The following is a 13,731-nucleotide window of genomic DNA, read 5'->3' on the forward strand; positions in this document are numbered from 1 at the left end:
CCCTTCTTTCCTTCCTTCCTTCCTTCCTTCCTTCCTTCCTTCCTTCCTTCCTTCCTTCCTTCCTTCCTTCCTTCCTTCCTTCCTTCCTTCCTTCCTTCCAAGGCAGAAGAGCAGTAAGAGCTAAGCAATGGGGGTTAAGTGTCTTGCCCAGGGTCACACACCTAGGAGGGGTCTTGAGGCCAGATTGGAACCCAGAACCATCTGTCTCTAGACCTGGTTCTGAATCCTCTGAACCACTTCACTGCCCCTGAGTCTTTCTTGGCCATGGCCATGGAAACCTAGCCTGCCTCAACAGACTCAACAAGCATCGATCAGGCATTTGCTGGGGATATAAAAACGAAAGAGCTGGCATTCCCCTGGGGATTCGACTCAAATACACACAGAGAGCCCTGCTCCTCTGGCGAGAAACAGGGCAGACTCACCCCAGGAGGTTAAAAATTCTGCAGCAAAGCGGTAGAGACGGTTCATGATTTCGATCACAATGGCGTAGATGATGCTGGGCAGGAAGAGGAGGAAGCTGGTCAGTTCGGGATAGTTGCTGTCGCGGTGCACGTCCTGAGCCCACGTCTCCAAATCAAAGTAAATCATCATCACGTACAGGGAAAAGTAGAGGCAGAGACACACGAAGGGCAGAGACACCAGATAGATGCGCAGCTGTCTCTTGAAGCTGGAGTACAGCGGCTCTTCCCTGCCGGTGATGGGGTTGATGCCCAGCACCCCGTGGAAGCCCGGCCGCGGCTCTTCGAACTGTCTTTTCATCAGCAGCGTCCCCCAGCGGTAGGTCATGAGGGCGCAGCCGCGCTTCCACACCTCCAGGATCACGGTGGACCAGATGAGGTTGAAGGAGGCGAAGATCACGTACTTGTCGTAGTCCTCCCAGTCAAAGATGTAGTACGGCAGCCCGATGAGCGCCATGGGGATCAGGGCCAACGTGAAGTACTCCAGGAAGCCAAAGTAAAGGGCGATGGTTTCTCCAAAGTAAGCGCGGATGCCGTCTATGGAGAGGGAAGCAGGAGGAAGAAAACAGCAGCTGTGAGCCCAGGGTTCTGAGGAGGGGATGAACACACACACACACACACACACACACACACACACACGCACGCACACGCACACGCACACACTGGAGGGCATCAATCCTGATGAGTATGTCAGAGGAGAGGAGAGATCGGGGTTCAAGTCACCCCTGAGATGCCCTGACCAGGGAGCCCTGCCAGTCATACCCCCTCTTCCCCCGGGCACTCTCACAGAAGGTAGGGGCCAGGCTGCTTGCTGAGCTCCCCGGGTACACCAATGAGGCACAATACTAACCCTGCGGCTGGAGAGGCCAGGCTTCTCCCCAGGGCCACCATGTCCTCAGCCCCCTGCTCCTGAGAACATCAGACTGAAATCTGGGAGGGGGAGCCCCCCAAAACCATTTAGTCCAAAGCCCTCCTGGGCACCCTCCACTCTCTGGAGTCAGGGACCAAACACTTACCGTATGAAGAGCCCACCCAATACAATGCCAGGCACTGGGGCTGACCAAGGTGCAAAGAGCAGAGGACTGGGAGCCCAGAGACCTGGTTCCCATCCTAGCTCCTTGGCTCATCCTAGTGTCAATGGAGGGACTGCCTAAGACTCCCCACCTGGAAAAAGGAGGCCTACTTTACCTCTAGAGTCCCTTTCAGTGTGAGGCTTCTGGGCTGATGAGAGGCTCATTCAGTGCCAGTTCCTACAATTTTCAAGACAAGCCTCTGCAGAGCCACCTGTGTGGCTCGGTTTGGTTCCCACTCCTACACCTCTCCTCTTTCTCACTGGAGTGAAGAAATGTAGGTTTTTGTGTCTCCCCAAACCCCAGACCCTCTAGTACCCACTGCCTCTTTTTCCCCAGCTTTCCCCAATTTTCATCAGTCCAGAGCCCTGAGGATGTGGGAGTCTTCATTTAGGCCTTGACAGAATATGTTCCAGCCTAAACCATAACTCCTGTAACCTGGCACAGTAATTAAAGGAGAAATTTCGCTAACTTCTAACACAGGAAGCTTGTTTAGATCTCATTTCTCTCTTGGGGTCTGCTTCTGCTGCCAGCAATCAAGGCAATGAATGAATGGGCAACTGTCAGACAAAGCTGAAAGGAGGTGGAAGGGGAAGTCAAGAGGCAAGTCCTTCATGCCTCCATGGTGTGGCTGTCCAGCGAAGGTCCATCCACAAAGGGCTGGAAGAAGAGCTGAGCAGCCATAGTTCGTAACTAATTGATTCAGCTCCTTTAGCAGCCCTTTGCTGAGCAGTGGCCTGCTGGCTGTTCAGGGCATGGGTCAGACCAGGACTAGGAAGATGGGGGACTCCTACTCCTGAGGGGTGCCTCACTGGACACATAGGAGACTGTCAGAAGGAATCACAGAGTGTGCCAAAACTGTTTCTTAGGCAAGAAGTGGAATCTCTTAGGGACACAGGGATCACTGTCCCTGCTCAAAGGGGAGAACTTTAGAAAAAAAAGGTGGACCTGGAAGGTAAGGAAAGAAGGAAATTTACATTTCTAGACCACAGCTTACACTACAGAAAAGAGAGGTTCTGGCCAGAGATGAAGCATGCCCAGCAAGGAGTGGTACAAACACATTCAATCAAAGGAACTCTGGAAGTGACATTAGAAATGAAAGCCTTGAAGACAGAGCCAAGAGGGTGGCAGCAGAGACAAACCCACAGAGTCACATCCCTGAACTCCTCCAAAAAGATGGAGAAAACATGAGACTGAATCCAATAGTAAATGCAAGGAAAAGAGGGCAGTGAGCTAGACAAAAAGGTCTGTAGTCCCTGGGGGTGAGGTCTGGCCACTCTTGCCCAAGGAAGAGGCTGTGTCCCAAAGGCATCCTGGACACCATGACCTCTGCACGGTGGGAGAATGGGTGCCATCTGGCCCATGGCATGCTTCTGGGTCAAAGACTCAGGGCAGACTAAGGCAGGGCCCTGAACCTAGGAAAGGTGCCCTGCGGTAAGGAGCAGTCAAGGGCCTGGGCTATCTGTATCCAGTGAGAAGGAAGTTCTGAAGCCAGCAGCAGCTGGGTGGCTCAGATCCCAGGGGCAGAGTATGGTCTCAGTTCCTGTCTCCTGCTCAGTCTGAAGTCTACAAAGGATTAACTGGGGCAGGGATCCAACCAAAGAGAAGCCTATAGTTCTGCCATCAGAACCAACTGGGGCTTCCATCTGGTTAATAGTGGCTGAATCCAGCAGTATCTGCTATTGATCTCACCCAAACTCAAGTCAGGAACTTGAAGAGATCTGACTGAGGAGGGTGGAGATGAGCGGCAATCAGACTTTGTTCTGAATCAGGCCACTTTGGTGCACTGAAAGCTTAGAGGTCCCTAGCCTGAGCTGTCCCTGAGAGCCTAGAATAGCATACAACTCAATACCCCAAGAAAGCAGCAGCAAGACCATCCAGAGTTTCCCTCCAGTAGTGCACAGAGCCTCTGATAGCTTGACAAAAGAGATAAAGAACCTGCCCAAACAACAAACTCTCTGAAAATCAAAATGGACCAAATAGAAGCCAATGACTATGAGACAACAAGAAATATTAAAATGATGTTTAAAAAAACTTAAGAAAATTGGGGGAAAAAATTAAGGAATCTCAAAGCAAAATCAACTGACCTGGAAAACAGATTGAGAAGAATAAATTCAAGAATCATTGGACTAGCTAAATGCTATGATCAAAAAAGAGTCTAGGCATAATATTTCATGACATTTTAAAAGAAAGTTATCTAAATCTTTTAGAAGCAGAGAGGAAAATGGATAGAAAAATCAACTAGCTACCTCCTGAAAGAAACCTCTAAATGAAAACTCGTAAAAACATTACAGCCAAAATTCAGAATTTCTATGTCAAATAAAACTCCTACAAGCAGCCAGAAAAAAAAATATTCAAGAACCAAGAAGCCACAGTAAGAATCACACACAATTTAGCAGCTACTACTATAAAGGAGCAGAGAGCTTGGAATATTCCAAAAGGCAAAGAATATTACAGCTAAAAACAGATTAGCCAGTAATGCTGAATATAATCATATGGCAGGAAAAATGAATTATTAATGAAATAAAGGACTTCTCAGTATTCCTGATGAAAACACCAGAGTGAAGTTCAAACACAGGTATAAAGAGAAATAGTAAAAGGTAAACAGGGTGAACAATCATAAGGAGCTAAAAGGGGGTAAACTACTTATATTCAAATATAAAGAGATGTCCCCTCTGAACCCTGTTATCATCAAAAGTCATGGAGGAATAGATTCTAATTAGATAAAGTCTAGGAGTGGTTCTTTGATGTCTTGATAATCATAAAAGAAGAACAGAAAGAGAGGGGATGAAGAATCATTGAGCAGGGGGGACAGCAGGAGGGACAAAGGCAAACAAAAGTTACCTTAAATTATCTCACACAATCAGGGTGTGTAACATAAATCTTTACTCAAACAAAGGGGTAGGGAAGCTGGTGACACTTGAACCTTATTCTCATCTGAACTTGTCAAAGGAAGAAAGAAAACACACACCCAGAGTTAGCTACAGAAATACATTTAAATCAACAGGGAAATTAGGAGGGAAAGGGAACATTAAAGGGAAGGAAGATTAAAGCATGGAATCATCCTAAGCAAAACAAACTATAATTAAGGGTATGCAAAATATGCATAACTCTTTTATTAGGTTGCAAAAAATGGGAATCTGAGGGGATGTCCTCATTGAGATGTGGCTGAACAAGTGATGGTCTATGAATATGATGGAATTCATGAGAAATGATGATAAGGAAGGTTTCAGAGAAACCTGGGAAGACTTGTATGAGCTGATGCTACAAGAAGTGGACAGAATCAGAGAACAACGTATTCGGGAACAGCAATGTGGGCCTGGCAGACCCAGGGCCTCTGACCAGCATGATGATCAACCCTGATTCCAGAGGACTGACGATGAAACACGCTATCTCCTCTTGATAGCGCGGTGAGCTCCGCAGGAGAAATGAGACATGTTTCTTTGGAGATGGTCAACTCAGAAATCGTGTTTAACTCTACCTACCTGGAAATGGGCTCTTGTTTTACTTTCATTCTCAAATGCGGGAGGGACAGGGATGAGGGTGGATGAGTGAAAAGGCAGATTTTTTTGCTGACCGAAAAGAAATTAAAATCTTACTAAAAACAACAGAAAACGGAGGCCATCAGATCTCCTCTTGCCTATTATAATAGTCTCTCAATTGGTCTCCCACCTCAAATCCTCCCTAGACAGCTGCCAAATGGATTTTACTGAATTGCAGGTCTGACCATACCATACCCCAAGCTCAATGGCTCCCTCTTATCTCCAGGGTGAAACAGAAACTCCTGTTTCACAACCTGGCCCAGAAGAGAAAGGAAGAAAGACTCTGCAATCTCTTCCACACACATACTCTGAGCCATTCTAGCCTACTTCCCACCTCCTGGCCTTTGTTTGTACTGACTGTCCTCCGTGTCTGGAGGACACTGTTCTCCCTCCATCATCTCCACCTCTTCAAATCCCTAACTTCCTTCAAGATTCATTCTAAGTTTCTCTTCCCAGAGCAGGTTCTTCCTGGTCCCCCCCGATGCTGGCGTCTTCCCTTCCAAGCTTTCCTTATCAGGTGTTCTCTTATGATTCCCTATTTATCCTGGGTTTCAGCTCCCTGTTAGCCTTTTTTGTTCTGGCCTAGCCAACCCCAATACTATTCTCCTTGCCAGACAACATGGAAGTAAAATAAGGGGGTATTCCTATTCTCTCTCCACTGCCCGTGGTCGCCACCCTGGCCAATTGTGCAGGAAGGGAGTACTCTTGCATCCTGTGCCCAAGAGGGGTCAGAAGGGGCTACCAGCACAGGCCCAAGTGGCCCCCTGGCTCCTGGCCTACCTGGGATTGGTCCCTGCTGTGTGCTCTCTTGGCTCTAGCCAACGTCCTCAGACTCTCCCCACCCGAGAGCCTGGCCTGGTCCCCAAGGACAAGGGCCCATTAAGCAGCCCTTGTAGAAGTGGTTAACCATCTCGTCTGTAGAGAGAATGGACCCTTGGACATACCCAGAGGCTGATACTTCATCTTGAATCGATTGTACCAAGTGTTCTCGAGCTTCTTTAGAGACTCTCTATCGTGAAGAGGGAAGACCTGAGTCACGAGGCCAGAAGTCAGTAATCTCCGCACTGAGAGAGAAAGGAGAAACGCGATGAACGTTGGCAGAACTGCTGCTAGGCCTCTCCAAAGGCCTTTGGATTAGCGTCCCCATGCTGGGCCCCAGCCCGGGCACTGTGCAGGCCCATTCAGCAGAACGCTGCCTGATCCCAAGGCTTACACTCTAATTGGGCAATGGCACTAACCAACAGCAGACTCCACATGGTAGAGCACCTAGGGCTCCCCCAGGTCCCTACAGTCAGTCATCCGCAGTGTTTTAACACCCCAAAATTAAAACCTGCCTCCCTTCTGGACTGGTCCTGAATGCCTGTCTCCAGGGCCAACTGGGAAGGAGGTCTCTTGTGAGGAAGGCAGGGGAGCCCCCACGGATCTCCTCTCCTAGTCACAGGGCAGGCCCTGATGACTCAGGCATGGTTCCCAGCCTCTCTCTCTTCTTCACCCACTTCTAGAGGCAGGAGCAATCTGGGGCTCATTTGTAGAGCTCCTGCCCTTGCTCCTTCTTTTTACCCAGGACCTTGACTCTGGCTTCCATGAGGACCTGAAATATAGTACATTTTCTCTGATAAGAAAATGGAAAAAAAAAAAAAAAAGGAATGGAAAGTGAACATCTCTTGCCCTGGCTATGACACAAGCTGGACAGACAGTGTCCATCAGTACCTATATCTTTTTTTTTTTTTAACCCTCACCTTCCATCTTGGAGTCAATACTATGTATTGGCTCCAAGGCAGAAGAGTGGTAAGGGTAGGCAATGGGGGTCAAGTGACTTGCCCAGGGTCACACAGAGTACCTATATATCTTAAACAGGCATTAAAGTTGGGCCCCAGGACTGACTAGGAAGAAGAGAATAGAATAGGTTAGACCTGGAATGGCCTTCCTCTTCTCTAGAAGACATACAGAAGAAGGTAGGAAAGAATCATAGGACAAACAGGTCTGGGGTCAGGGGGTACCTGGGCCAGCTCACAGATCTATTAAAGCCAACCCGGAGAAGATACGATGTTGTGGTCTGTCCCAGTGCCACTCTCCTGGTTCTCTGCTTAGCACTGACCTAGGATTCTAGAACTATCACTGTCATCTTCTTGGACTTGTTTTAGTGGCTATTTTTAGTCTAAGGGTTAGGTTTATGGTAGCATAGGCCTGGCTGGGTTCATGGGATATTAAAGCCATAGAGATAAACCTAGAGGTTAGAAGCCACCAAAGCTCATTTTACAGATGAGGAAATTGAGGAACAAAGTAGTTAAATGAATTGCCCAGGGTCACCCAGTGAATGAACAGGTTTTGAACTCATGTCTTTTTTTTAATTCCAGACCCATGATATCTGGTAGGCCAAGAGGCTCCCTAAGTTCCAGCTCTACCACTTCCTCGCTGTGTGACCCAAGTGGATCATTTAATCTCTCTAAGCTGGTTTCTTCATCTGTAAAATGGAAATAATGATGAGTGTGCTAACTATCAAACAGGGTTGACACATAGCATGGCTTGAAATCTTGGGAACTTCTTTTAAAAGGTATAACTATAAAATGCCCTAAATATGTGGCAAAATTGGGATATTAATGCATTGCTAGTGGAATTGTGATTTGTTCCAACCATTCTGGATGACAATTTGGAACTATGCCCAAATGCTTTAAAAGACCACCTGTTTGATCCAGCCATACAACTGCTGGGTTTATTCCCCAAAGAGATCATAAGGAAAGACTTGTACAAAAAAATATTCATAGCTGCGCTCTTTGTGGTGGCAAAAAATTGGAAAATGAGGAGGTGTCCATCGATTGGGGAATGGCTGAACAAATGATGGTATCTATTGGTGATGGAATACTATTGTGCTCAAAGGAATGATGAACTGGAGGAATTCCATGTAAACTGGAAAGACCTCCAGGAAGTGATGCAGAGTGAAAGGAACAGAAACAGGAGAACATTGTGACATTGTAGCATGATTGAATGTAACTGACTTCACTACTAGCAGCAATGCAATGATTCAGGACAATTCTGAGGGACTTATGAGAAAGAAAACTAGCCACATCCAGAGAAAGAACTGTGGGAGCAGAAACACAGAAGAAAAACAACTGCTTGAACACATTGCTCGATGGGGATATGATTGGGGATGTAGACTCTAAATGATCACCCCAGTGCAATTATCAATAATATGGAAATAGGTCTTGATCAATGACACATGTAAAACCCAGTGGTATTGCGTGTCAGCTATGGGGGGAGAGGGTGGGAGGGGAGGGAAAGAATATGAATCATGTAACCATGGGAAAATATTCTTAATTAATTAATTAAGTAAAACGTTTTAATAAAAAAACAAAAACAAATAAATAGATAAATGAATGAACGAATAAAATGCCCTAAATATTAATTATCATTTGGTTGTCTGCTGTTTTAAAGCACTGCTAACAAAGGAGGCCTCTTTCTTTGCCTAAAACTACTGCTGTTTCTTCCTTGTTACATACCACAGCAGCCAACACAGGTGACAATGGGAAAATTCCTCTCCCTGCCCCAGCACCCACATCTATTCCCTTAGCTCATGGGTGGCTCAGCTTCTGTGATAAGGGGAAGTGGCCAGGAAAAGCTTCCATCTCCTTTCTTCTTTTTGTTTTGGATGGGACAGTGAATCTCACAACTAAAGCATGGATGGGTCATTTTCTGCATCCTTGAGGATTCAATGCAAGAGGGAGGCATTGGGATTTACTGAGTCTGTGGCAACTGGTCAGTCCTACCCTTTAGGAAAACTAATAAATGAGTAGAGGGCAAACTGGAGTGGGGTGAGGCTGAGGCGGGTAGGCCAAGCAGAGGGAGAAGGGATTGAGGACCTGTGCCAGGGCAGTGACTGTGTGAGGGGAGAGCAAGGATGGGCACCAATAGGAAACTTCTCTTTGGGTTTTCTGTTCTCTAAAATACAGAATAATATGACCCATAAATAAATGTAAAGCATTGAATAACTTACAGATTGATTTTCCTGGATAGAGCTTTGCCTGGGGGTAGCCAGGGATCATTTTTTCATCTCTGGCTCTAAGATTTTCAAGTTCATGTTTGATAATAAATTGACACTCAGCCATTGTAAGGAAATCATCATTATCATCTGTAACAGAAAAAAAAAGGGTTTTAATTTTTATTTAAAAATTGCAAAGTTCAAAAGAGAAATTCAATGATACTGTCCTTGTTACCTCAGGCCCCAGAAATGATGACCCAAACAAGAAACACAGTTAGGATTCAAACTGCAAAAACAACCAGGGAGCTTGCTATCCAGGTATCAGAGGAGGGCAGGAAAAATGAAGTCATTAACAAGGGGTATGGGCCAATGACCAGTACCCTGCCTCAGGAATCCATGGATCTGGGTTCAAATCCTATGTGAGATCATTACTCCTTGTGTAACCCACAGCAAATTCCTTCTCCTCTCCAGGCCCTAAGGTCCCATCCAAGGTGAGACTTACAGCCCTGTGACAGTAACTTAAAAATTCAGCACTACCACACTGCTGCTCAGCTCTCCATACATTATACACCTATATCTGTTGTGCTTACCAGGCTACAACAGCATCTTCCCCTAAAATCTTATTTTCACATATAACATCCCCAAAAGAGAAAGCAAGACTGGGGTGGACTGGGAACATACCACTGAAGCCTCTGAAGTTCTGTCTGGTTTCATAAGTGAACACTCTCATGGTGTGGTCATTACATTCTTTCACTAATCCCACTGATTCTGCTCCAAGCAACAACCTGATGGTGGAGGCACCAATGAGATACAAATTCTTACTTTCTGAGGTTTGTTCTTCACTGTTCTCTACCAAAGGTCTAATTAACAACTGGGCACCTTTAAAGGAAAAAGGGAAGAGGACAAGTCAAATGATTACAAAGAAAAATACCTAAAAAGTTAATTTTTTAAAAAATACAAGAGGCATTTAGCATTTTTTCCATCTATATCAGGCTTTCAAATTAGTAAGTCTCTAGATAAAAGAAATCAGATAAAAAGAAAATGAATAATAGTTAAATGGAGATACAAGCAAATTAGAAGAACAGGAAACATATTACCTATCAGATTTATGGACAGGAGAGAAGAACTTATGAATAAACAAGAGATAGAAAGCATTGCAAGATGTAAAATGGATAATTTTGAATATGTTAAATTAAAAAGGTTTTGTACAAATAAGACTAATATAGCCAAGATTAGGAGAAAAGCAGTAAGCTGGGGAAAACATTTTTATAGACAGTTTCTTGGATAGAAGTTTCATATCTAAAATATATAGGGAACTTTGTCAAATTTATAAGAATATGAGCCATTCCCCAACTGATGAGTGGTCAAAAGATATAAACAGTTTTTAGATGAAGAAAGCAAAGCTAGATATATAACAATATGTAAAAATGCTCTAAATCATTAATGATTAGTGAAATACAAATCAAAACAGCTCTGAGATATCATCTCACATCTATCAGATCAACTAAAATGATAAAAGGGCAAAATGGCATGTGGAAAAAAAGAGACACTAATACACTGTTGGTGAAACTGTGAACTGATCTAACTATTTTGGAAAGCAACTTGAAATTGTGCCCAGAGAATTATAAAACTGTGTATACCTTTTGACCCATTGATACCAGTTAAATTTATTTTCTAAGTTGATCAGGAAAAAATAACAGAACCTATATGTTCTAAAATATTTATAGTATCTCTTTTTTGTGGTGGCAAAGAACTGGAAATCAAGAAGATGTCCATCAATTGGGGAATGGCTAAACAAGCTGTGGGTGTATGATTGTGATGAAGTACCACTGTGCCATAAGAAATGATGAACAGGTTAATTTTTTAAAAACATTGAAAGATGTACATAGAATTATGAAGAGTTAGATAAGCAGAACCAAGAGAATGTTATATACAACCATGCAAATACTGTTTGAAGAATAATTTGTGTATGTCCACCTCCAGAAAAAGAACAGATAAATAAAAATATGCAAGATATAATTTTATATATACATAATAAAATAAAAGTTTTTTTTAAAGCCAGGCCCTAGCATCTCTACTGTTGTTGTTCAGTCATTTCGGTTGTGTCCAACTCTTTGTAATCCCATTTGGAGTTTTCTTGGCAAAGATACTAGAGGGGCTGGCCATTTCTTTCTCCAGCTCACTGACAGATGAGGAAACTGAGGCAACAATGACTTGGCTAGGATCACACAGCTAATAAGTGTCTTAGGTCAGATTTGAACTCAAAAAGAGGCATCTTAATGACTCCAGGCCTGTTGCTCTATCTATTGAGCCACCTGGTAGCCCCTGAGAATTCTGTCCTCGTGTATCGCCACTCATTGTATATGAGAGATCCAACACAGGAATTACAGTCAAGAACTCCTGCACCAAATCCCATCTCAGATACATGGGCAAGCATTTAACCAATATGACAATAAATGAGTAAAGCGCCAGGCTCAGACGCCACAAAACAAGCCCAGAATTCGCCTTTCGTAGCCTGGGTTTTGTCATCTGTAAAGGGGGGTGGCGGCAGCCCATTCCTTACATCTTTAGTCCTTCCACATTCCTGACCCATGCAGTGATCCGAGGGGAGGCAGCTGAGAGGGAATGAATGGGGAGAGATCTGGGTTCATCTCCTGCTCCCCGTCCTCTCCGGGAAGGGACGCTCCCAGCATTCGATGTCAGTCCGGAGTATTCTGGCTCAGGATTCAGAGACCGTTACATGCTGTGAGGCCCCACGTGAAGGGAAGGAGCCTCTTCCAAACATCATTCTCTCCTTTTCACAAATAAGGAGACTGAGTGGAGGCCCCACGGCCTCAGAACTGCCCAAGCTGGGCTCCAACAAGACACAGACTCGGGTGTTCTCCTGCCTGTGCCTGATGGGAATGATCGTTTTTCATATGAATAGGTTTTTTTTCAGGCAAAAGAAAACTTATGAATCTGGATGAAAGATACAAATACCAGCAAAAGTCTTACTTATATAAGAAAAGATTCTAACACAATGAAGTGAGTAATAAGAGTGGCAAGTGTTCAGAAGGCCTTTAGAGTTGCCTGTGGGCGCCATTTTTCCTAAATCAAAATTTGTAGATTGTCAGAATCCATGTTCCTGGTGCAAATCGTCTTTTGAGGCTGGGGAAGCAAGATCAGTGAAAGCCTGGTGCACATTCCCACAGCTCAACTCTGCTCCTTTGGGGAGGCAAGCACACAAAGTCCTGACAATCTACAAATAATACAAATATTCATGAAGAAAATAATGGTTTTTTTAAATTTTGCTCATACAAAAGGCTTTTTCCACCTAGCTTGTTTTTTGATCCAGATGCACTATGATTTCACAAGTAGAGGGAGCTCCCAATATCAAGGGAGAGGGAGAAGCGATCTATAACTTAGAATCTCGGACAGCCTGGAGCCCCGAAAGCCTGCTGACTTAGGCAGGTCACCGAAGCTGGCATGTGTCAGAGGCAGGACTTAGCACACGTCTTCCTCCCTCTAAAGCCAGCCCTCTGACCACCGCCACAGGTTACCGAGCAATGCCAAGAGGTTAATAAGAAAAACAGTCATCCATCTTACTCACCAATTTCTCTGAGCCTTTTCATTTATATATGATAATAATACCTCCTTCAATTTATGCAAAAAACTTTCATATAAACATTGAAATTATAATAATGCTTGGAATAAAGTTTGTGGGCAAGAGATGACCTAGATAAATTAAAGGAGAGTTAGCATTGTTCATTTTTAATTAAAAAAATTTTTCTTAAGTCTTCACTTCTATCCTAGAATCAATACCATGTATTGGTTCAAAGGCAAAGGAATGGTAAGGGCTGGGAAATGAGAGTTGAGTGACTTGCCCAGAGGCCCACACCTAGGAAGTGTCTGAGGCCAGGTTTGAACTCAGAACCTCCCATCTCCAGGCCTGGCCTCTATCCCCTGAGCCACCCAGCTCCTCCCTGCTATTTTTTTAATCTACTGTTATCACCATCTAAGCAGAGCCTTTGGCCAAGTGAATTATCAGTTCAGTGCAGCTTCAGTTTGGAGAATATTTTTCTCTTAGTTGAGATCCAGTTCAACAATTGTAGAAAACACAGTGATTTCATTCTGATTTATGGGGTTACACTGAGTGACGGTTCCGTTCTACGAGACGAGGCCTGGGATCTGTGAGGGGCTCAGCAAGTGAACGTGGCTCCCTGGAGTTGGGCTGAAGTTTCCCCATGAGGCTGGCAGGCATTTGCTCCTCTCGTTCTGTCTGCCCAGAGCCTAGGCCCGTGTCTCTGCCTCTCGGTCAACAAGCACTTGCGAAGAGCTTCCTCTGGGCCAGAGAGCCACTTACAAAGCAATATGCACATACAAGACACGGCCAGGGGACCCTGCAGGCAGTGGAGGGGCCTAGAGGAGGCCTCTTGTAGGCGGCAGGATCCGAGAGGACACTGGAGGGAAACCAGGACCACCGAGAGAGGCAGGGGAGGAGGGAGAACATCCCAGGGCAGGAGGAGGTGGGAGATGGCAGGCAGGCCGGCCACTGAGGGACTAAGAGGTAAGAAGCCTGGAAGGGAGGAAGGAGGGGGCCCAGGAGGAGCTCTCTGAGGGCCTGGGCTGCCTCTAGCCTTTCTCTGAATCCCCAGAGCTTAGCACAGTGTCTGGCACATAGCAGGTGCTTAATAAGTGCTGCCTGA

At 45.1% G+C, this 13,731-nt stretch overlaps 1 protein-coding gene across 1 annotated transcript in view; it reads right to left on the reverse strand.

The window, feature by feature from the left end:
- Nucleotides 1-13,731, reverse strand: part of ANO10 (anoctamin 10) — a 52,986-nt gene that overhangs the window by 21,325 nt on the left and 17,930 nt on the right. Inside the window, exons 3-6 of the mRNA XM_044679790.1 lie at nt 9,728-9,925; nt 9,062-9,196; nt 6,015-6,134; nt 423-995 (exon numbers count right to left, since the gene is read on the reverse strand). Coding sequence (XP_044535725.1) covers nt 423-995; nt 6,015-6,134; nt 9,062-9,196; nt 9,728-9,925 — 1,026 coding nt within the window. The remainder of the gene's footprint in view (nt 1-422; nt 996-6,014; nt 6,135-9,061; nt 9,197-9,727; nt 9,926-13,731) is intronic.

This window comes from Gracilinanus agilis, chromosome 5, assembly GCF_016433145.1.
Source record: "Gracilinanus agilis isolate LMUSP501 chromosome 5, AgileGrace, whole genome shotgun sequence".
Lineage (NCBI taxonomy): Eukaryota > Metazoa > Chordata > Mammalia > Didelphimorphia > Didelphidae > Gracilinanus > Gracilinanus agilis.